General features: G+C 40.3%; 1 protein-coding gene and 1 long non-coding RNA gene across 2 annotated transcripts in view; both read right to left on the bottom strand.

The window, feature by feature from the left end:
* Positions 1-23,441, bottom strand: part of LOC138958758 (uncharacterized) — a 381,866-nt gene that overhangs the window by 25,767 nt on the left and 332,658 nt on the right. The gene's annotated exons all lie outside the window — the stretch shown is intronic.
* LOC138958751 (nucleolar protein 58-like) overlaps positions 1-23,441 on the bottom strand; it is a 33,844-nt gene that overhangs the window by 7,695 nt on the left and 2,708 nt on the right. The window contains exons 2-10 of the mRNA XM_070330029.1: positions 23,276-23,352; positions 20,953-21,005; positions 20,161-20,285; positions 19,827-19,963; positions 9,191-9,255; positions 8,669-8,803; positions 7,391-7,536; positions 5,214-5,340; positions 966-1,129 (exon numbers count right to left, since the gene is read on the bottom strand). Of these exons, the coding sequence (XP_070186130.1) occupies positions 966-1,129; positions 5,214-5,340; positions 7,391-7,536; positions 8,669-8,803; positions 9,191-9,255; positions 19,827-19,963; positions 20,161-20,285; positions 20,953-21,005; positions 23,276-23,352 (1,029 nt within the window). The remainder of the gene's footprint in view (positions 1-965; positions 1,130-5,213; positions 5,341-7,390; positions 7,537-8,668; positions 8,804-9,190; positions 9,256-19,826; positions 19,964-20,160; positions 20,286-20,952; positions 21,006-23,275; positions 23,353-23,441) is intronic.

Consider the following 23,441-nt stretch of genomic DNA (forward strand, 5'->3'; position numbering starts at 1 on the left):
AACAGTGCAGCTGGCCTCTCTGGCCACAGCCCCAAACAGTACATGGCTGGAGGGAGTGAGAGAGAGGGAGGGGGAATGGAGGGGTAGCTGGCTAAACTCTGTGGGGTGTCCGGTGTCACTACATGTCAGCAGGAAGAGCATTGGAGAGAAATAGAGGTGTACTCTTCCACACTATTTCCAAGCATCAGTTGTCACGGCTTGGGGTAGGCATTAGTGAGGGAGAGTGGGAGCTGTGTTATGTACTGTGTATTTCCACTGAAGAGTGAAAAGTCACTGCCATGCCACATGATCGGCATGCAGTCAATAAAGCCAGACAAGACGAAAATAAATTACATGACTATGACATGCAGCTCTATCTGCTGCTATTTCTTCAAACTGGTTTTCAAGCTTATTCTTTCAAAGCATCTGCACACGCTCCTCTGTGCTGTGTTTGTGTGGCTGCTTTCGTATGTCAGTGCATGGTGAGTGTGTTCACTGCCTTGAGGATTTATTTTATCTCTTCTTTTCAACACTTTTCATACAAATCATTTTTACAGAACGTTTAAAGAAGTATTAGGAGTTTATTGTTATTGTTTAGTAGCCACAAGAAGTGATTAGCATAGACTCAATCCTGTTGTTTGTGTGTCTCTGTGTGAATGTATGGCGGAGGGGGTGGTGTGGTCACCCCTCCCGTGACCGGACACCTGCAATGTACGGACAGTTTTGCTATGGCCCAAGGGTGTCCGTTCATGAGAGGGACTGCTGCATCACAGATGACTTTTCATTTCAGCACAATCAGACGAGTTTCAAATCTTTCAACAAACATTTTGAAGGAAGAGTGAAAAGCCTCAGAGGTAGTGACGAATTGATAGGTCTCATCACAAATGTCAGACAAACAAGGTTTATCGTCATTGGCTTTTGCACTACAAAATGTCAACCATGCACACACAAAGTCTCACTAAATCCCTGGAAACATGTCCACTCACCTTTCCTTTGTTCTTGGGGTTTGCCTGGCCCACCAGAGAAGCATGGTAGATAAGACCATACTTTGGTGTGTCGTGCTTGGCTTTCAGAGCTCGGAACAAGGCTTTCTCAGCTCCAAGGATCTGTACTGTGGATGATGGGTGCTTCGCCAGATTCATCAAGGACCCTGGTGAGGCAAAAACAAAGAAAATAATCATTTCTGAAACACTACAGTCACCATTTTGCATTTGAGGCAAAACTGTGCGACACAAATGCAAGGATACAGAACTGAATAACTGAATCCTTGTTGATGCAAAAGCTGGAAAACAACATGAATCTAAACAAATTGACGGAACGCTCATGTAGAATCTCTCATAGTCATATAGTATGTCCTCACTCTCAATCAGAACTGGTGTTGCTGTGTGATTAATCATCGAGATTCCACAAGCATACAACCTTTAAGGGTACAACTGACAAACAAAAACAATGAACAAAACGGGAAGCTCCACATCATAAAGAGTAAGAAAGAGGAAAAGGTAGTAGGAGCTGGACAGGAAGGCCAAATAAAATTAAACTTGCAGAGTGAAGACGAACAGATGGGAACACAGGCAATCCAGAGTGCCAGCAAGTAGTTTTGAGGAAAATAAAGCCAAAGTTCCAGAGGGGGCGGTACTAGGGGATCCGGGGCTGAAGGGTTTTATCAAATTAAATGTGATTTGTATAACTTTTAATATGATTTGTAAATCTTTCACGAAAGAGGATTGGCAAATATTGCACCAGTGACCATACATGTACAGAACTACTTCAGTTAAATGTCAGAGGTGATGTGCTCGAGTACACTCCGATTCATGACACACTCGCCTATTCGTTTCTCTATCAAGCCCTTTTCTGAGGTCTTGCTTTTGCAGAAATCCTGGATATTTGGGATTGCCTGGAACAGAGTGAATGCCTGGAAAGAAGGAAGAGCTAGGGAGACCATGCTGGGGTCTCTCGGTTTGAATTTTGTCTTTACAATAGCTCAGCTGTCCGGGGTTATAGTTGGTAAAATTAGTCGTTGCAAAACCTGTTTGGTTTAACATACGTAAGACATCAGTATGCGACATACAAAAGCGCTTCAGAAGTACAGCAAATCTGCCCAACACAAAACTATCGAAGTAACAATGAGGGCAACCGAGTTCCTTTTCGTGATGCAAAAGCTGGAAAACAACATGAATCTAAACAAATTGACAGAACACTCATGTAGAATCTCTCATACTCTGTCTTTGTCCTCACTCTCCATCAGAACTGGTGTTGCTTAGTGAATAATCATCGAGATTCCACATGCACACAACAACCTTAGCATAAAACTGACAAACAACAATCAACAAAACGAGAACCTCTACACCATAAAGAGGAATAGGTCGGAGCTAGATTAGGAAAATTAAGCCGGGCTTCCAGAGGGGGCGGCATTGGGGAGTCCGGCGCTGAAGAGGGTTTAAATTTTGGTTTTGCAGAAATCCTGGACACTAGGGATTGTCAGGAACAGAATGAATGCCCGGGAAAGAACAAAGGAGATCATGCTGGCAGACCTGCCTACCCCAAAAATTACAAGGAGTAATGAACCCAGCCAAAAAGAGTAATCTGGTGGTAGGAAGAGTAGTTTTTCTTTGCCAAAAGTAACGGCCATCGCTGGGTGTGACTAAAAGGAGAACCCACATAAAGAATATGACACTATCCTTGCCTGTACACATCCTCATTTTTCTCCCAACGGAGAAATAGTTGTTTATAAAGTCTTGCAAGACACAAACATTCTTCTGCACACTTTCTGTTCATATTCAGTTGCTTCGCAAAAATAAAATGTCATTGATTTTCTCAAATTGTGAAGTCAATCAAAACGACCCTAGAACACAGCACTGGGAAACTACGGTACACTGATTGAAACGATCTAGGATGACGAAAGCAAAATATGTCATGTGGTCACACATCTCGAGAAATCAGCCTTGCACATAACCAGCGCTCCTCCAATAGTGTAAGAGTTTGCTGAATGAGCATCTTTCTTTCTTTATTTGGTGTTTAACGTCGTTTTCAACCGTTCAAGGTTATATCGCGACGGTGAATGAGCATCGAGTTTATTTGGAGGTAGAGGGCTTTTTCAAAGACTTATAATTGCATGACTTAAATCTGCCAAGTTCTGCTTGGCTGTACTGCCTGGTGCCGAAGGTTCCTGATCTTGATTTCAGGAGGAGCAGCCTCTCCAATGTCTCATCCGACGACAGGCGGAAGGTATCGTTCACTGGGCCACCACTATCATAGTAAGACTACGAGGTATGTCACTCAGCTTCGAGTCTTGCTCCACTTACTTCAGAAAAAAAAATATGCCACAAATAAATGCCAATGTCGAGGACTTTGGTATCTTTACAAATACCAGTATAAATGAATGTTCTAACTATCTGTACTTTTTATGTTTAGCTGCCTGTCCGCCGCATGTTTTTAAACCGTATTCTGTGCGACTAAACGTGTCTGTCACCGGCATATCACTTAGATCCTGAATATGGCTGAACGGTTGTAAGTCCGAGGAGATAGTAGTCCGATGCGCTCATTGGTTAATAACCCGATATTCGATGATTATTTCCATAAATAAAAAAGTTAAAGTCCTGTGGGTACCTTCCCTGTGCTGCGCAATATTTACATATGCTTTACACCAATGAGAGCTGGTATGCATATTCGGTGCGGCATACATGATTTTTCCATTGATTCGTTGTAGCGGTTCGCTAACGAAGATTCGTCCAAATGATGGTTAAAAACAACCTGCAGCGGACGGCAGCTGAAAATCAAAGGTACATATAGTTAAAACAATCATTCAACTGTATTTATTTGACCTTACACAGACAGTAGGAAGAGGCAAACCGTCTTGAACAATTTTTTTCCCCAGGAAGTGACTCCAAGAACACAGAAGACTCAAAAGCTGAGCGACATACCTTGTAGACTTAACTATGATAGTGGTGGTCCAGTGAACGATACCTTCCGCCTGTGATCTGACAAAGCTCGACGAGAGCAAAAATACGGATCGGATTTATATTGGGACGAAATGCAAAAAATTGTACTTTCGGTTTCTTAAAAATTGTATTTCCATCGCGGAAAGCGTAGTGGGGTAATTTGGAATAAAAATCGTAAATTACGCCCAAATCGTAAGGGTAGGCAGGTCTGTGCTGGCATTTCTAGGCATGACCTTTGGCTTCGCAATAGATCAGCTGTCAGGGGCTAAAGCTAGTATATGGACAGATGTTGCAAAACCTGCTGGGTTTAACATATGCAAGACGGTGTGAAAAATGAACAAGAAGGGCAAAGCCCATACGACTCACATGCTTGACCTTCTGCTTTTCACATTTTTCCGACCAAAATACATGTGACCTTGACCCAAGGTCAAGGTCATCCAAGGTCATGCAACACAAAGCTGTTAATTCAAGACATAGGAAGTACAATGGTGCTTATTGGCTCTTTCTACCATGAGATATGGTCACTTTTAGTGGTTCACTACCTTATTTTGGTCACATTTCATAAGGGTCAAAGTGACCTTGACCTTGATCATATGTGACCAAATGTGTCTCATGATGAAAGCATAACATGTGCCCCACATAATTTTCAAGTTTGAAACAGTTATCTTCCATAGTTCAGGGTCAAGGCCACTTCAAAATATGTATACAATCCAACTTTGAAGAGCTCCTGTGACCTTGACCTTGAAGCAAGGTAAACCAAACTGGTATCAAAAGATGGGGCTTACTTTGCCCTATATATCATATATAGGTGAGGTATTCAATCTCAAAAACTTCAGAGAAAATGGGAAAAATAGCTGTTTTTTAGACAACATTTATGGCCCCTGCGACCTTGACCTTGAAGCAAGGTCAAGATGCTATGTATGTTTTTTGGGGCCTTATCATCATACACCATCTTGCCAAATTTGGTACTGATAGACTGAATAGTGTCCAAGAAATATTCAACGTTAAAGTTTTCCGGACGGCCGGACGACTCGGGTGAGTACATAGACTCACTTTTGCTTCGCATGTGAGTCAAAAAACACTTCACAATTTCAACAAAACTGCGCAACACAAATACAAAAACAATGGCTACTAGACATTAAACAAAACACACACAAGGAAGAGACATGGTGAGAGACGGCAAGAAAAAACCCGGTTAATCTTCAGCAAAGGTTACACAGAAACCGATGGAACAAATGCCTTAACCAGTCTCAAACGTTACACATCCCACCCCTACCAAAACATAAAACCAGTTACCTGCATGTGAAATGAGACGAGCGCCAACAAGTTCCCCGACCAAGACGGTAAGGTTTGGTGCAATTGCCACCATTCTGTTCTTGAGGTAGTCATACAACTGTGCCCTGTACTCTGAAATCTGAATCACCTGCAGAAAAACATAAGTAAAACTCAATTAGCTTCTGCAACCAAACCTGAAACTACACAGAAAAATGAAGGTGTATACATCCTAAACAAGTCAATCTCAAACATATGATTCACAAATTAAGCCAACAACAGTACTGGAAATGGTTCTTCAATTTAACACAGTGATTCAGACTTGTGAAGCTCTATCTTAACTCTTACCAGTTCGGGGGTTTTAGGGCATATTTTACAGTGCTTTTGGTGCCTACTTGCTGAGTGACTATCTGGGGTCATATTCTAAATGAAATATAGAAAGTTATATATCACAGGGTTCCTGCAGGGCAGAGCTGATACAATTCAAGGAGTTTTCAAGGACATTTCCAGGACCAAATAAATGCTTTTCAAGGACATGATTTTCCCCAAATTAATGCAAAGCACCAAGTCATTCCGTAGTTGTTTCCCTTGCCAACTTCCAGGAAGGGAAGCAACTACGGGTGACTAGTAATAGTTAGTTCGTCTGCTTTCGTTTTCACTCGATCTTTTATTCTCCCAAAATGTGTGTACTGTATTTGACGAAAACAAAGGGGGTTGCATTTTTTTTTAAAATAAGACAAGCTGCTGACGAAATGTATGGGCAACAATTTGGAAAAATCAAGTACTTTTCAATGACTATTTAACAAAACTATTTTCAAGCACTTTTCAAGGCCTGGAAAAGGTTTTCCAATTTTCAAGGAGTTTTCCAGGGTTCAAGGACTCTGTACGAACCCTGATATCAAATGAAAGGAAAATGAATAAGCTTTTCATATTTGCAAAGAGAATTGTACTATCTTTAAAGGTAAAAAAAGTTATGGGGGCGACATGATTTTCGTTGAAATTTGTACGCCCATTTTTTGGAACACGTGACAAACACAGACATTTTTTGTGTGTTCAGTTTATTACACCCCCGGTATAGGGGTGTGTATAGGATTCGGTCGATGTGTTTGTTTGTTTGTGTGTGTGTGTGTGTTTGTGTTCGCATATAGATCTCAAGAATGAACGGACCGATCGTCACCAAACTTGGTGAACAGGTTCTATACATTCCTGAGACGGTCTTTACAAAAATTGGGACCAGTCAAACACACAGTTAGGGAGTTATTGGTGGATTAAGATTCTACAAGGACTTATAGAGGGACATATTAATGGTCAAAGGGAAATAACCTTCTCAGTTGGTGGCAGTGAGAAGGGTAAGGACGGGGGCGTTTTTCCTACCTCGGAGGAATTTCTTGTTTTAGATATGCTGCTAACTAGTCTGTTTTGGCATTCATTTTACATAAAGCAAAGTTTTATTGAGTTTTGCTGATAAACAAAAAAGTTATTGTCACCTGAATACCCCCACCCAAATTTTAAAGTTGGATGTTTCATGACAATTATGCATGCCTAAGGCACACCAAAAAAGTCTGTTTACGGTATCCCGACCGACCCTATTTTTTCGCGCGACCATAGACTTTTTTTGTTGCCATTTGGTCTTAGTTTTTTGGCAAAATAACTTAAAAATATGTTTTTTTCGGAGGAAAAAAAAAGTCTGTTTTTTGGCAAAATGTTTTTTGGGAGAGGAAAAAAAAAGTCCCAACCTACCGACCCTATTTTTTTGGCCTATGTTACCGTTAACAGACTATTTTTTGGGGCCTAATAATGCATTCCTATAACTAACTTATAACAAAAACCCAGCTTGTTTCTGTCATAAAGTGTGTCTAACATGAGTTTATCCACTGTCCGACCCATCCAATGTAAAACCAATTTTTTTTTTGATAATTAGATAATTGGTCAGTGGAAAACTACAGGGGGGCGGGGCATCGTAAGCTTACGATGGGTAAGGGAGCGAACTGGTAATAGTTAAGCCTACCTTAAAACGAATTAAGTTTTTGTCCTTTTTATAAATGTAACTTTTCCGTACTTCACAAGTGTAACTTACTGTAAGACTAGCACTAACCCTTGGTTGAAAGTACAACACTCATCAGTCTGCAAAAAAACTTCACAGCAGAAAACAAGCACTAGACAGCAAGTTATGAAGGTTTTATCAAAGATCATTAATGTACCTGCTCACACAAGAAGCTAATGTTTTCAATATCTTCGTCAGAGATTTCTGTGCCCATGGAAATTTCGGCCGCTTCCTTCAAATCCACTTCCACCTCTTCAGGCAGGATGTCGGACAGGTCACAAGTGGCTGCTTTAGTTCTTTCGCCTGTTGACACCAAACACCCGTCTCATCGTTAGAGGTAGGAAGGGAAGGCAGTAGTCTCCTTAAAGGATTTATTTAGTCGTGCGATGTCGCAGAGGCAAGATTTATTTTTTTTGTTTAGCTTGGATTAACACCTGGCATATTTATATTTATTACAGAGCCTGGAGAATTGTAAAACCTGTTAGTTGATTGACTTTCAAAGTTGATACTGCCACAGAGCTTTTCTTGCTAAAAAATGTCATCCCAGCATAACCTGTGCTTCAAAATATTGAAAAGCATACAACAAGCATGTTTTAATAGTTGCATCCCTTACATTAAAAGCCAAATTTCAATTTCACATAACTTTATTTCATTAAACATCTCTTCTTGGACTGTTGTCCAAAAGCTTGCTAGCCACAAATTTACTCAGATGTCAACTTTAAAGCCCTGAATATATACTTGTAATATCAGGCATGGGAATTAAAAATTGTAAAAAAGGCGGAAAATTTATAACTGAAGACGCGAAGCGTCAAGTCGACGGCGCGAAGCGCCTAGCCTTACTAGGGGGGTCCGGGGGCATGCTCCCCCGGAAAAACTTTTTCTCCAAAGAACCCAGATGGTGCAATCTGGTGTCATCTGAGCTCCAAGTTTGCCATTAAATTCTGTTTTTAGAATCAGAGTTTTTAGTACAAAAATGTACCAATTTTTGCTTTTTTGAAGAAAACAAATATATACATGTATTATATATGGTTTAAATTTGTAAAAAAATTGATCTGTTGAGACAAACAGGAAAATGTAACTTTTAACACAATCTGTGCAATCTGGTTTACTTTCAAACATAAAAGTTCAATAACTGAGGCGGGCGGTAGCAGTGCGTGAACAAAGTACGGAAAGTTTTCGCGGGCTTTTGCGCAAAGGCCAAAGTAACCGGTGCTTTTTTTGTGCGCCTCCCCCCTATATTTTTTCGGCGGACACTTTTGCATTTTCGGCGGAACAAAAAAAAAATTCGGCGGAAATCCGCCATTTGGCGGACAATTCCCATGCCTGAATATAAAGGTTGGTTATTGTTTTTCATTGTCCGAACAAACTCTATGGCTATCTGGGATCATGTATTATAAAGAGATCTGCAAAACTACACCAATCAGCAAGACCATACCTAGCTTTATTACTGTTCTAGCAAAGGCAATGTTGTCCGTGACGATCTTGGACAGCTCTGGAAAGTGCCAGCCGTACCACTCCCTGGCCCTCATGACGTAGTTGTTCAGTTCTTTGTCCAGGTCATCAAGTAAAGCTGTGAAAAGCAGTTTATAACTAAATAAATCACATTAATAAGTGCAACTCAACATTTTCATTGTGAAGTACATACCAAAAACTGTTCATGTTCTTTACAGAATGAAATTGTAAAATTGATGAGTTATTACTTAAAATAAAATTATTATAATAAAAAAATTAACCCCACAGACACTCTTTGGACTGCTGAATACTAACATTTACTAAGCTAAGAAGCAGAATGGATTATACAAAAATCAATTTAATTAAAATTCAACAACAAAATTAAATTAACTTTAAAAATCATGCTTCGGTTGAAATCAATTGAAACCATATCACGCCTCAGCATTATTCTGTTACCAAAAAGTGCAATAACAAACGAAGCCAAGAAAAATGTGCACAAACTTACAGATGGCCTGAACAATCATGGTGTCAACTTTGTCCGGGCTGAACTTCAGCTTGTAACGAGAAAGGCTGCAAAAGAAAAATAACCCGTTGAGATGCAAATGACAAGGATTATGAACACAAGCTAGTTGAAATTAAGGTAGCCCCGGTAGGTTAGTTTGTGATCAGAAACTCAAAAAGTTATCCTCACAGGAACTCAGAGGTCCAGACACTAGTTTCATCATCTCACATTATGATGTGACATAACTTATGATGTACGTATGTATTGTACTACTCTCTAAAGCGGGTTGCGAAGCCAAGGAGTCGTGCTCTCAACATAGCAGCTGATCACTAACCGCAGCAGAAAAGCCTCCCTATATTGTGACAGGGCCGCTGGCACCAAATATAGTGCAACCGAGAGCAGACTTTTTTGTAATCAAAACAAATGTCACATGAAATTACCCATTCCTTAGTTACATCAGAAGATACAGATGCCAAAATCACAATGGGCTAATGCCATATTGCAGCCAAAATAGTACCTGCTTGCCATTGATGCAACAGAGCTGGAATACGCAGCAAAAGTTGCATGCCAACAACTGCTACTCTCTTACAGAGAGATATGGGGCGGGGATGTAGCTCAGTCGGTAGCGCGCTGGATTTGTATCCAGTTGGCCGCTGTCAGCGTGAGTTTGTCCCCACGTTCGGCGAGAGATTTATTTCTCAGAGTCAACTTTGTGTGCAGACTCTCCTCGGTGTCCGAACACCCCCATGTGTACACGCAAGCACAAGACCAAGTGCGCACGAAAAAGATCCTGTAATCCATGTCAGAGTTTGGTGGGTTACAGAAACACGAAAATACCCAGCATGCTTCCTCCGAAAACGGCGTATGGCTGCCTAAATGGCGGGGTAAAAAAACGGTCATACACGTAAAATTCCACTTGTGCAAAAAAACACGTGTACGTGGGAGTTTCAGCCCACGAACGTAGAAGAAGACAGAGAGATATAAGTGTGCATGCATATAAATCCCAGCTGATTGTCGACATCTGACAATGTCACCACCCAAGCAAAAAGCTTTGCTGTTTATTTCCTGCTTTGATTTAGAAAATAGAAAAACAAAATTACACTTGCTACATATGTGATCATTTACTTAGCTGTTCATCGTGTCGATTGCTACACATGTATGTGATCAGTTACTTAGTTGTTCCTCATCTCGTAGCTTGCTTGAGCTGTCAGTTTCTGACTAAATTATTGAAAACAATACAATTTCAGACAATCTTTCAATTTACTTAAATGACAAGATCAGAAACTCCTAAATCCTCACAGACATTCAGAGGTCCAGACACAGTTTTCATCATTTCAAGTCACAATGCAAAAAGAAACAGCTTTATGGTCAAGATACAAAATCTACCCGCTTCTTGCAACCTACGATGTCCGAACGACCCCCGTGTGCACGAAAAATATCCAAAGTTCACAGCGAAAGTCTCAGAGCTTGAAAAACACGAAGACACACTTTGTAAACGCTCAGCAATGTAATTTCTCTTTTAGAGATTAATAAAGTTATTGTATGCATCATCTCTCGTCTCTGATTATCACGATCGTATCTCAATACTGTGGGCCTGTTTGATTTAAAGTATCACCTTAAACTCAGCGTATTACCAATACCTGTCCCAAATATAGGCCAACTGGTCTAAGAGGATGTTAAACCCTAGTAGTCGGACATCTGCTTTGTGAAAAGAAGAAGCCACATTGAGAAGTTAAGTCAAAATACTGTACATCGTATATGAAGCAAGGTACCAAAAACTCACCGATAGGATGTTCAGTCATTCTACTGGAAATTACACCTGAGTTATCAGTATCAATTTACTTAAATTAAAATGACAAGATCAGAAACTCCTAAATCCTCACAAACATTCAGAGGTCCAGACACAGTTATCATCATTTCAAGTCATTGTGCAAAAGGAAACTTATTGCAAAGATACCATTTTGCAAAAGCTACCTGCTTACATCTTCAAATTTGCAATAAAAATTAGACTGAATTTGTCTGCGGTTATAGTACTTGACACAAATTTATTTAGAAATGCTCTGTACCAGGGATGAAAATTGCCTTGTTAAAAAAAACCTGAAATCGGCCGGGGTCCCGGGGCTGCCAAGGCCCCGGCGGGGTCAAGGAGCAGCGCCCCTGTAGGGGGTTTAGGGGGTCAACGCCCCCCGGAAAAATCTTGAAAATTTAGGAATTTAGAGCTGAAAATGTGGCCTTTTGCGAAAGGAAATCACAGTAATTGTAGCAGCTACAAAACTCCTCATTTGTTAACTAAAACAGGAATTCCGACTACTTAATGAACTTGGAACAAGTTATTAATATGTAAAATAATGGTATGAGACTGTTCGTCTTTAAACAGAAACTGTACCAAACACGCGCTAAAGTGCAGATCGCGAATTTAAATTTTATTTTTATTTTTTATGTAAAACAAGAGGCGAAGCCTTCAAGGCTCACGTAAGAAATAGACAAACAGTAACACAAACTCAATCACTCCGTCACACACACACACACACACAGTAAGCATAGGTGACACTGCAAGAAAGCGAGACACTAGATCTAGATCTGTCTGTCTGCATGTAGCCTACTTAAAGGGACACGACTAAGAGTAATACCTAATATTCTGGACTCGCAACGAAATATTTTCAAACAAATGACAATGAACAACGCTTCGACCTAATGGTCTTCAACAGGTTAAAAAAAAAAATGAAAACAACAATACAAATATCAAAACGACTTATCAGAGAAGATGATGTCCTCCAAGCGCAAAAGAAGGGGGAAAGGGAGATAAATCAAAAAGAAAAATGAGCAATGAAAAATGAAACCAAAACGAAACAAACCAGAATAATAACGCTTGAACTTGAAGGGCCTGAAGTTGAAAGAGAGAGAGAGAGAGAGAGAGAGAGAGAGAGAGAGAGAGAGAGAGTGAGTCAACAATCTATGACACGACTGCCAACTAGTCTCGGCCCGCTCAAAAAACAATGACCGAGACTTTCAGTAATTCCTTCGCGTGACGTCTAACCCTCTTACGCCATAATGTGACGTCTTCAAATGACGAAATGTTAAAGTTTCTACCACAGACATACACACGTACAAACACACGCACAAACGCACAGACAGACAAAGTTACGATCGCATAGGCTACACTTCGTGAGCCAAAAAACGGAATCGCACAAATAAATCGGATGGCCCGTTGAAAATAATCGGAAAAGTCGGAAAAGTCGGAAAAAACGGAGAATTTTCATCCCTGCTGTACAGAGTATTACATAAGGTTCAGCTTACCCTTCCATGCTATTCTGAACACACAAAATCTCCGAAAAGAAATGACACCTTCTTCGTTCATGGGCTTAGACTCTCTCGTACACTCGTGTTTTTGCACGAGTGGAATATTACGTGCATGACCGTTTTTACCCCGCCATTTAGGCAGCCATACGCCGTTTTCGGAGGAAGCATGCTGGATATTTTCGTGTATAACCCACCGAACTCTGACATGGATTACAGGATCTTTTCCGTGCGCACTTGGTCTTGTGCTTGCGTGTACACACGAAGGGGGATAAGCCACTAGCAGGTCTGCACATAAGTTGACCTGAAAGATCGGAAAAATCTCCACACTTAACCCACCAGGCGGCCGCGGCCGGGATTCGAACCCTCGACATTCCGATTAAGAGGCCGACATCTTACCACCCCGCCACAGCGCCCGTCGAAATGACACCTTGATTTTAGGCAATAAAATGCCGCTGGGAACTCTCATAGTCTTGCCATATCATTTGTCATCACACAATGTATCAGACCACTACTTTTAAAATCAATCCTCGAGTCCCTACAGTTTTATTTGTGACTGAACACACATCAACTTGACTGAACAATCAGACTTCAGACACAACCACATGAACGTTCACTTTTAAAGCTCCAGCAGCAGTGCGACAGAGCAATCGTTCACCATACATGATCCAGACCTTTTTACCAAATATGAACAGTTGGTGTATATTCCACAGAGACTTAGTGTATTTTCAAAATATTGAGTGTATTTTCTTACCAGGTAGAGGTGCTTCTTAATCATGTGACTGACGTAAAACTTAGCAGTAAAAATTCCAATACAAGGTCCGTCGCACTGATGATAAAACTAAGAATATGACACTGGAAATAGTCGTACTTTCTTATCCACCAGCGTATTTATCGTATTCTTGGAAACTTGGCGTACAAAATACGGCGAAATCGTATGAGTAAACAGATCTGATGATCAGTAACTAGTCTGAACATCACAAAAGTCACTTCTGAAAATGACAACAAACCGCCAACACTTTTGCTTTGAGTTACAGTTTATATTTACTCACTATCTTAGGTAAGAGATTGTTTTAATACTTTTAACATTGACATGCACCACTGTAGAACAACTTTGAGGAAGCTCTCATAGTCTGCCATATCGTTGTCATCACGTTTGTGTCAGACCACTACTTTTGATATAATCATCGAACTCCCTCTAGGCTCAAGTGATAAAAAAAAAAAGCCACAACTGCTTGATGCACACAGACTTTACGAGTTTAGGAGCTGGTTTGTCATCACATAATGTGTCAGACCATTTCTTTAAAAAATAATCAGTTCCCACAGGAAGACAAATTGTTTATTTGTGACTCTTCCTTAATTAATAAAATAGATATGCACGATGCCATTTTGAAGCTGCCTCATCAATCATTATCAAAGGCATTGCGAAAAAAAAAGACTGGAAGCAGAAGTACTTAAGACCATGACACCAACAAGGACATCGACAAAATGTAAAGAAACAGGCAAAATCCAAGTAAACCAAATCAACCGCCTTTCTGTTACGAGTTCAGACAGAAGTTACGTTTCAGCAAGCTATCTCACTACAGCCCTAGAATATCAACACAATATTCACACCAGAGTTTCACCTATCTCCCCACCCCCCTTCCAATAAATACTGTATTTTGAGTGGGTACACGTTGGGTCTGTAACCTGAATGCCTGAACACACATCAAATTGACTGAAAAATCAGACTTCAGGCACAATTACATGCACTCTTGCATTTTTACTTTTAAAGCTCCAGTAGCAGTGTGACAGAGCAATTGTTCACCATACATAACTATACCACTGTTCACCGCCAAAAAACAGTCGGTCTGGCATGATCAGTAACTAGTCTGAACACCTTTGCTTTGAATTACAAATTTACTCAAGCTATATGTACCACTGTTGACACAGTGATCGCGCTAGGTATTTTTCAAACCGGTATGACGTCATGAGCTGGCTACAGGGCTCTCACAAAAATCGGTAAGCTTGCCAAGGCAACCAGTAAAAGACAAACGTGTTTTTTTGCAGTCTTCACAAAACATGAGAAAGTTCTCCCCCTCCCCCTCTGTCCGCAACCACAGAAACTCTTTGCACCTTTTTTCCTGAAATCGTTTGACAGTGGAAGATGCCGATGTTGGTTTCTTTGCCGCCGCTTGAGACTCGGGCTCTGCAGATGTAGATCTACTAGGCCGTGAAGTACTTTCACTTTCAGTTCCTTCATTCAAAGGCCTTTTCTCACCTCTTGGGGGTAGAAAAGACAGTAAAGATCGTTGCTTCTTCATCGCAATCGACTCGCCTCACAATAATCAACTGTATGTAGACAAAGATCTAAGCTGGTGTGAGTACGTGATTTCCCGGTATGATGCTATGTCGGCTATAGTTAGACGCCGTCCCTTATTGTCTTTCAGTTTCTCATAAACTGAAAGATTTTACGATGGACCGGGAACCGAAAGAAATGGCGCGAAAAATATGATGTCTGATGTCTGTGTGTGTAGATCTTTTTCTCGGCGACAAGAAAGATTTCTTCGCTCCCTGACCACCTACATTGCTCAAATAATCTGCTAGCAAATACTTTAGATCTGGCACAATCGTACTGAAAGACATTTCGGAGCTCGCCTCCTTGTTATTTTTGACGTCATGTCAGTTTGACACCTTGACATCAAGTGTCATCAATGGAGACATAATCGCAACATTGTAGCGCTGTCACAACAAGCCATCCAAATCTCTCTCTCTCTCTCTGACTCTCTCTCTCTCTCTCTCTCTCTCTCTCTCGTACTGACAAACGATTTTTGTAATTACTACTTTTTTTTTTACCGGTCAAACCAAATAACAATCGGTACGTCTGACCGACATCCACTTTTTTTTCCGGTATTGGCGAATCTTAACCGGTAAAATACCGGAAATTACCGGTAAACGCGATCCCTGTGACAAACTTTGAGGAAGCTCTCATAGTCTGCCATATCGTTGTCATCACGTTTGTGTCAGACCACTACTTTTGATATAATCATTGAGCTTCCTCTAGGCTCAAGTGATAGAAAAACAAGTCGCGTAAGGCGAAAATACATTTAGTCAAGTAGCTGTCGAACTCACAGAATGAAACTGAACGCAATGCAATGCAGCAAGACTGTATACTCGTAGCATCGTCAGTCCACCGCGCACGGCAAAGGCAGTGAAATTGACAAGAAGAGCGGGGTAGTACTTGCGCTGAGAAGGATAGCACGCTTTTCTGTACCACTCTTCGTTTTAACTTTCTGAGCGTGTTTTTAATCCAAACATATCATATCTATATGTTTTTGGAATGAGGAACCGACAAGGAATAAGATGAAAGTGTTTTTAAATTGATTTGGACAATTTAATTTTGATAATAATTTTTATATTTTTAATTTTCAGAGCTTGTTTTTTATCCAAATATAACATATGTATATGTTTTTGGAATCAGAAAATGATGGGGAATAAGATGAATGTAAATTTGGATCGTTTTATAATTTTTTTTTTTTTTTTTACAATTTTCAGATTTTTAATGACCAAAGTCATTAATTAATTTTTAAGCCACCAAGCTGAAATGCAATACCGAAGTCCGGGCTTCGTCGAAGATTACTTGACCAAAATTTGAACCAATTTGGTTGAAAAATGAGAGCGTGACAGTGCCGCCTCAACTTTCACGAAAAGCCGGATATGACGTCATAAAAGACATTTATCGAAAAATACGTCTGGGGATTTCATACCCAGGAACTCTCATGTCAAATTTCATAAAGATCGGTCCAGTAGTTTAGTCTGAATCGCTCTACACACACACAGACACCACGACCCTCGTCTCGATTCCCCCCTCTACGTTAAAACATTTAGTCAAAACTTGACTAAATGTAAAAAGGCACGACTGCTTGATGCACAAACTTTACGAGGTTAGGAGCTGCCTAGTCATCACATAATGTGTCGGACCACTACTTTAAAAACAAGAAGAGCAAACGCTCGATCGAGTCACTTTCGCAGTTCTGAATATTATATGAGGCAATTTTTCCTTCAAGACATACCTGTGACCTTGAAAAAGGTCAAAGGTCACCAAAGCAGATGTCAAAGTGTAGAGGTCACTGGGAGTCACGTTCACATAAAATTTGAGCCCGGTCACTTTTATAGTTTCCGAGAAAAGCCCAACGTTAAGTTGTGTGTTGCCGAACAGAAAAGGCTAGTTATCTCCCTTGTTTTTCTGATAACGTTCGTAAAAGGCTACAGATGTAAATACTTTGATGTAAAGAATAATCCTACAAAGTTTCAATCACATCCGATGAACTTTGTCAAAGATATACAAGAAGAGCAAACGCTCGATCGAGTCACTTTCGCAGTTCTGAATATTATATGAGGCATCAGATGGACAGGAAGAAATTGCTATTCACAACACAATGAGTCACGTTCACATAAAATTTGAGCCCGGTCACTTTTATAGTTTCCGAGAAAAGCCCAACGTTAAGTTGTGTGTTGCCGAACAGAAAAGGCTAGTTATCTCCCTTGTTTTTCTGATAACGTTCGTAAAAGGCTACAGATGTAAATACTTTGATGTAAAGAATAATCCTACAAAGTTTCAATCACATCCGATGAACTTTGTCAAAGATATAAAATGTCTAATTTTTCCTTTGACGCTGACCTGTGACCTTGAAAAAGGTCAAAGGTCAACGAAACCATCGTTAAAGTGTAGAGGTCATTGGAGGTCACGACTAAACAAAATATGAGCCCGATCGCTTTGATAGTTTCCGAGAAAAGTTTGTCAAAGATATAAAATGTCTAATTTTTCCTTTGACGCTGACCTGTGACCTTGAAAAAGGTCAAAGGTCAACGAAACCATCGTTAAAGTGTAGAGGTCATTGGAGGTCACGACTAAACAAAATATGAGCCCGATCGCTTTGATAGTTTCCGAGAAAAGTCCAATGTTAAGGTGGTGTCTACGGACGGCCGGCCGGACAGACTAACACTGACCGATTACAGTCACTTTTTCTCAAGTGACTCAAAAATGTCTAATTTTTCCTTTGACGCTGACCTGTGACCTTGAAAAAGGTCAAAGGTCAACGAAACCATCGTTAAAGTGTAGAGGTCATTGGAGGTCACGACTAAACAAAATATGAGCCCGATCGCTTTGATAGTTTCCGAGAAAAGTCCAACGTTAAGGTGGTGTCTACGGCCGGCCGGCCGGACAGACTAACACTGACCGATTACATAGTCACTTTTTCTCAAGTGACTCAAAAAATAGAGTTCCCACAGGAAGACAAATTGTTTATTTGCGACTATTCCTTAACAAGAAGAGCAAACGCTCGATCGAGTCACTTTCGCAGTTCTGAATATTATATGAGGCATCAGATGGACAGGAAGAAATTGCTATTCACAACACAATGAGTCACGTTCACATAAAATTTGAGCCCGGTCACTTTTATAGTTTCCGAGAAAAGCCCAACGTTAAGTTGTGTGTTGCCGAACAGAAAAGGCTAGTTATCTCCCTTGTTTTTCTAATAACGTTCGTAAAAGGCTACAGATGTAAATACTTTGATGTAAAGAATAATCCTACAAAGTTTCAATCACATCCGATGAACTTTGTCAAAGATATAAAATGTCTAATTTTTCCTTTGACGCTGACCTGTGACCTTGAAAAAGGTCAAAGGTCAACGAAACCATCGTTAAAGTGTAGAGGTCATTGGAGGTCACGACTAAACAAAATATGAGCCCGATCGCTTTGATAGTTTCCGAGAAAAGATATAAAATGTCTAATTTTTCCTTTGACGCTGACCTGTGACCTTGAAAAAGGTCAAAGGTCAACGAAACCATCGTTAAAGTGTAGAGGTCATTGGAGGTCACGACTAAACAAAATATGAGCCCGATCGCTTTGATAGTTTCCGAGAAAAGTCCAACGTTAAGGTGGTGTCTACGGACGGCCGGCCGGCCAGACTAACACTGACCGATTACATAGTCACTTTTTCTCAAGTGACTCAATAAAATAAATCTGCACGATGCCATTTTGAAGCTGCCTCATCAATCATTGTAGCCCTGTGGCGATTTCATGTACTGTTGTTCCTTTCTTTCCCTACCCCAATTATTCCCCTTGACCATGCGTGTATGTCTTCGTTCCGTGGTATCGTGTAGGTCTTTGTGCGTAGATGCTGCGTCTTAATTGGTTAATCCCTTAACGGATGCGTACGCATCCACCCCCCCGACAATGAGTTCGGGCAGTCTGACCGGTGATTTCGTTTTTGAAACGGTTCTTTGTGTTAGTGTGACATCTTTTAACATACATGTGGCCTGTGCTGGATTGTTAGTATTATCTTTGACCTGTGGTTTAATAGCTGATTTACCATCAGCGAGGTGTGTGCTTCAGACCGGTGATGCGCTGAACAGTCCCGCCGTAACTTCGTGTGTGTTTAGTTCTTCATTGAGGAGTGAACTACACTGCTTTCTAGTGTCTGCTTTCTGGTGTACGATAAATAAAAGTCACGTTATCGCAACCTGTCTTGGCGTCTCATTTATGCTTCCTGGCCTATTTTTCCCCTTCCACTCCACCCTATCACACATTATCAAACAAAGGCATTGCGAAAAAAAAGACTGGAAGCAGAAGTACTTAAGACCATGACACCAACAAGGACATCGACAAAATGTAAAGAAACAAACAGGAAAAATCCAAGTAAACCAAATCAAGAGCCTTTCTGTTATAAGTTGGGACAGAAGTTACTTCAGACGTTTCAGCAAGCTATCTCACTACAGCCCTAGAATATCAACACAATATTCACACCAGTTTCACCATACGTAAAACATTCCTCTATAACGCTGTTCACCGCAAGATAACAATTGGTCTGGCATGATCAGTAACTAGTCTGAACAACACCTTTGCTTTGAATTACAGTTCAAATTTACTCAAGCTATCTTAGGTAAAAGATAATAAACATTTACGTACCACTGCCGACCAACTTTGAGGAAGCTCTCATAGTCTGCCATATCGTTGTCCTCACGTTTGTGTCAGACCACTACTTTTTGATATAATCATCGAGCTTCCTCTAGGCTCCAGTGATAGAAATAAGGCACGACTGCTTGATGCACAGACTTTACAACGGGTTTAGGAGCTGAATGGCTCAAAAAGAAAGTGGTCGGTTTCCTGCATAAAAACCCCAGACAGTCACTCAAGGTTTAAAATCCTTTAAAGACTGTCGCAACTCAAGATACACATTACTTACAGGATGTCTTCACACAAGAATGCTTGTGTAATCCTGTGCTGACTTAACGGGACTTAGAAACATGGTTATTTTTTAAGTTTGTCTATATAAAGCACCCCAAGAAGAAGCTAACATACCTGTGAGCAAGACCAAGAGCCATGGCAGAGAGTTCCCTGTCACCCAGTCCAGTGACCAAGCTGTCCATCTGAGATCTAATGCACCTCATCAGCTCATTGATGTTGTTGTTGGAAACGCACTGAATTTCAAACTTTTCCTACAAAAATAAAATAAATGCAATTATCAGAAATTTTGCAAACATTTTTCTCAAGCAGTATTTTCAAGCTGAAAAATAACAGAAAACCAGTCTTCTGCACAGCACCATGCGAAGAGGACTAATCAAGTCAAATTAATATATGACAATCTTTTTAAATTTAATTAACACACATAATTGGAAACCCTATTGCTCCTCACCTTGATGAGATTCCCAAGCTTGGCGTCTGCCACAGCAAGTTCTTCCTGCGTATCACTGCTCACCAGTTTCTTCATCAGCTTCTTCAGCGTCTTGCTCATCTTGCCCTCTACAGCTGCAGTGGCCGCTGCAAAAAATGGAAAAAAACGTTCAAACTTAAACCTGAGCAGAAACATTCCAAAGCCTGAGAACGGACAATGGAAATCTGGGGGCATCATGGCTGTCAAAAGAAAATCAATGTCATTCCTGCATGATGCGTTGTCACTCAGAATTTTCGTTCATCAGCGTTTCCTTTGGAAACTCGAAGCGAGCTGGGTTATGGTTTTCATCACAGTAACAACACAGTAGGAAACTGTCTTGCTCATCTTGCCCTCTGCGGCCGCTGCAGAAAACGAAACAATACATCAGAAAAAAACTAACTTTTGAACTTAAACCTGAGCAGAAACATTGCAAAGCCTGAGAACGGACAATAAAATCTAGGGGGATCATGGCTGTCAAAAGAAAATCAACCTTCCTGCACGATGCGTCGTCGCTCAGAATTTTCATTCATCAGCGTTTCCTTTGGAAACTCGAAGCGAGCTGGGTTATGGTTTTCATCAGTAACAACACTGTAGGAAACTACACCTTAGGGCTAAAATTATATTAAACTACTCACATAATGCGTTGTCACTCAGAATTTTCGTTCATCAGCGTTTCCTTTGGAAACTCGAAGCGAGCTGGGTTATGGTTTTCATCACAGTAACAACACTGTAGGAAACTACATTTCAGGGCTAAAATTATATAAAACTACTCACATGAAAGTGCTTCCGTCATGTCCTTGAACTTCTGGAACTGTTTCAACTTGACACTGAAAAAGGAGCAACACAACAAAATTAAAGCTAGGACAAGAGTTGAACTACATATAATGCACTTGCAGCATTTAAAAGAAAGGAATTACACTTTTCCTTGAATCGAAAATGTTACTGGTTACTTTCAGAACCTGTGCAATATCAGCCTTGCAAAATACCATCTTGTCCTCCCAGAGTAACTGCAGTAAGTGCCCGATTAATATCACTGCTTCCTGTGAAAGCATTCGTGACGTAACTATCAAGCAGCACTAACTGCATACTACTAATGTTATAAATCACAAAACCATCCCAATGTGTTCCTTTAACAAGAAGAGCAAACGCTCGATCGAGTCACTTTCGCAGTTCTGAATATTATATGAGGCATCAGATGGACAGGAAGAAATTGCTATTCACAACACAATGAGTCACGTTCACATAAAATTTGAGCCCGGTCACTTTTATAGTTTCCGAGAAAAGCCCAACGTTAAGTTGTGTGTTGCCGAACAGAAAAGGCTAGTTATCTCCCTTGTTTTTCTGATAACGTTCGTAAAAGGCTACAGATGTAAATACTTTGATGTAAAGAATAATCCTACAAAGTTTCAATCACATCCGATGAACTTTGTCAAAGATATAAAATGTCTAATTTTTCCTTTGACGCTGACCTGTGACCTTGAAAAAGGTCAAAGGTCAACGAAACCATCGTTAAAGTGTAGAGGTCATTGGAAGTCACGACTAAACAAAATATGAGCCCGATCGCTTTGATAGTTTCCGAGAAAAGTCCAACGTTAAGGTGGTGTCTACGGACGGCCGGACGGCAGGCCGGACAGACTAACACTGACCGATTACATAGTCACTTTTTCTCAAGTGACTCAAAAATAAAGCAAATAGTTAAAAAAAGATATTCAGCGCTCTCGTTAATCTGCATGCAAAACCATATTTTATTCACATAACTTCGAAATACTACAAATATAAAACAAGCTACTGGACACTCAGATTCTTCATTCATCAGCATTTCCTTTTGGAAACTCGAAGCGAGCTGGGTTGAAGGATTCATCACCGTTTCCATTAAGTTACGTGAACACTTTCTGAGCGTATCTTAAATCATACATTAGAATTTTTATACCAAGGCCAAATAAAAATATATGTTGGTTAGGGCAACGTGACCAAAAAGATAGGGCCGGTAGGGCATCTTTTATCTTCTTAAATTAAGTCAATTTTAAAGGAGGTTACTTTCCCTAGTCTCGGTATGGTTAGCAAAATGTGCCAAAAGTTTGGGTTTGCTTTAGAAATGAAAAAAAAGTGTTAGGGCTGGCGGGAAATAATAGAATCCACATAACTTGGAAATACTACAAATATAAAATAAGCTACTGGACACTCAGATTCTTCATTCATCAGCATTTCCTATTGGAAACTCGAAGCGAGCTGGGTTGAAGGATTCATCACTGTGACTCGGCGCCAGTATTACCCAACACATGAAATGACCCTGTCTTTCTTTATATGTTCACAAAATACTGGTTCCCTTAAGTCACGTGAACACTTTCTAAGCATATCTTAAATCATACGTTAGAATTTTTATAGCAAGGCTAAATAAAAATAAATGTTGGTTTAGGGCAACGTGACCAAAAAAGATAGGGCCGGCAGAGCATCTTTTTTGTTCTCAAATTAAGTTGCTTTTAAGGAGGTTGCTTTCCTTAGTCTCGGTATGGTTAGCAAAATGTGCCAAAATTTTGCTTTAGAAATGAAAAAAAAGTGTTAGGCTTGGCTGGAAAAAATAGAATCCACATAACTTAGAAATAATAAAACGAGCTACTGGACACTCAGATTCTTCATTCATCAGCATTTCCCTTTGGAAACTCGAAGCGAGCTGGGTTGAAGGATTCATCACTGCGACTCAGCGCCAGTATTACCAAAACATGAAATTACCCTTTCTTTATATATTCAGAAATACAGTTTCCATTAGGAATTTAAACCTAAGTTATGTGAACACTTTCTAAGCGTACCTTAAAATCAAACGTTAGAATGTTTATACCAAGGCCAAATAAACATATGTTGGCCTAGGGTAACGTGACCAAAAAAGATTGGGTCGGTATTTTTCTTAAATGTAGTCGATTTTAAAGGTTACTTCCCTTAGCTTCAGTATGGTTTGCAAAATGTGCCAAAAGTTGGGGTTTGTTTTAGAAATGAATAATATTTTAGGGTCGGCGGGAAAAAACAGGGTCGGTCGGTTAACTCTAAACCAATATATATTTTTATTTGGCCTAAAGCTTTGGAATCACTTTCCCGGTCTTACATTTGGCTTGCAGAGTCTGGGCTTTCAAAGTCAAGGTACAGGTTTTCGCTGTGTTTCAGCTTCTTCTCATTGAGGAGCTGCAACAAAAATAACATTCTAAAGTTGGATTACATCAAAGATCTATGCAGGCCTGAAAGTGGCGAGCATTTCACTCGCCATGGCAAGT

Source organism: Littorina saxatilis, linkage group LG2, assembly GCF_037325665.1.
Source record: "Littorina saxatilis isolate snail1 linkage group LG2, US_GU_Lsax_2.0, whole genome shotgun sequence".
In the NCBI taxonomy this organism is placed as follows: domain Eukaryota; kingdom Metazoa; phylum Mollusca; class Gastropoda; order Littorinimorpha; family Littorinidae; genus Littorina; species Littorina saxatilis.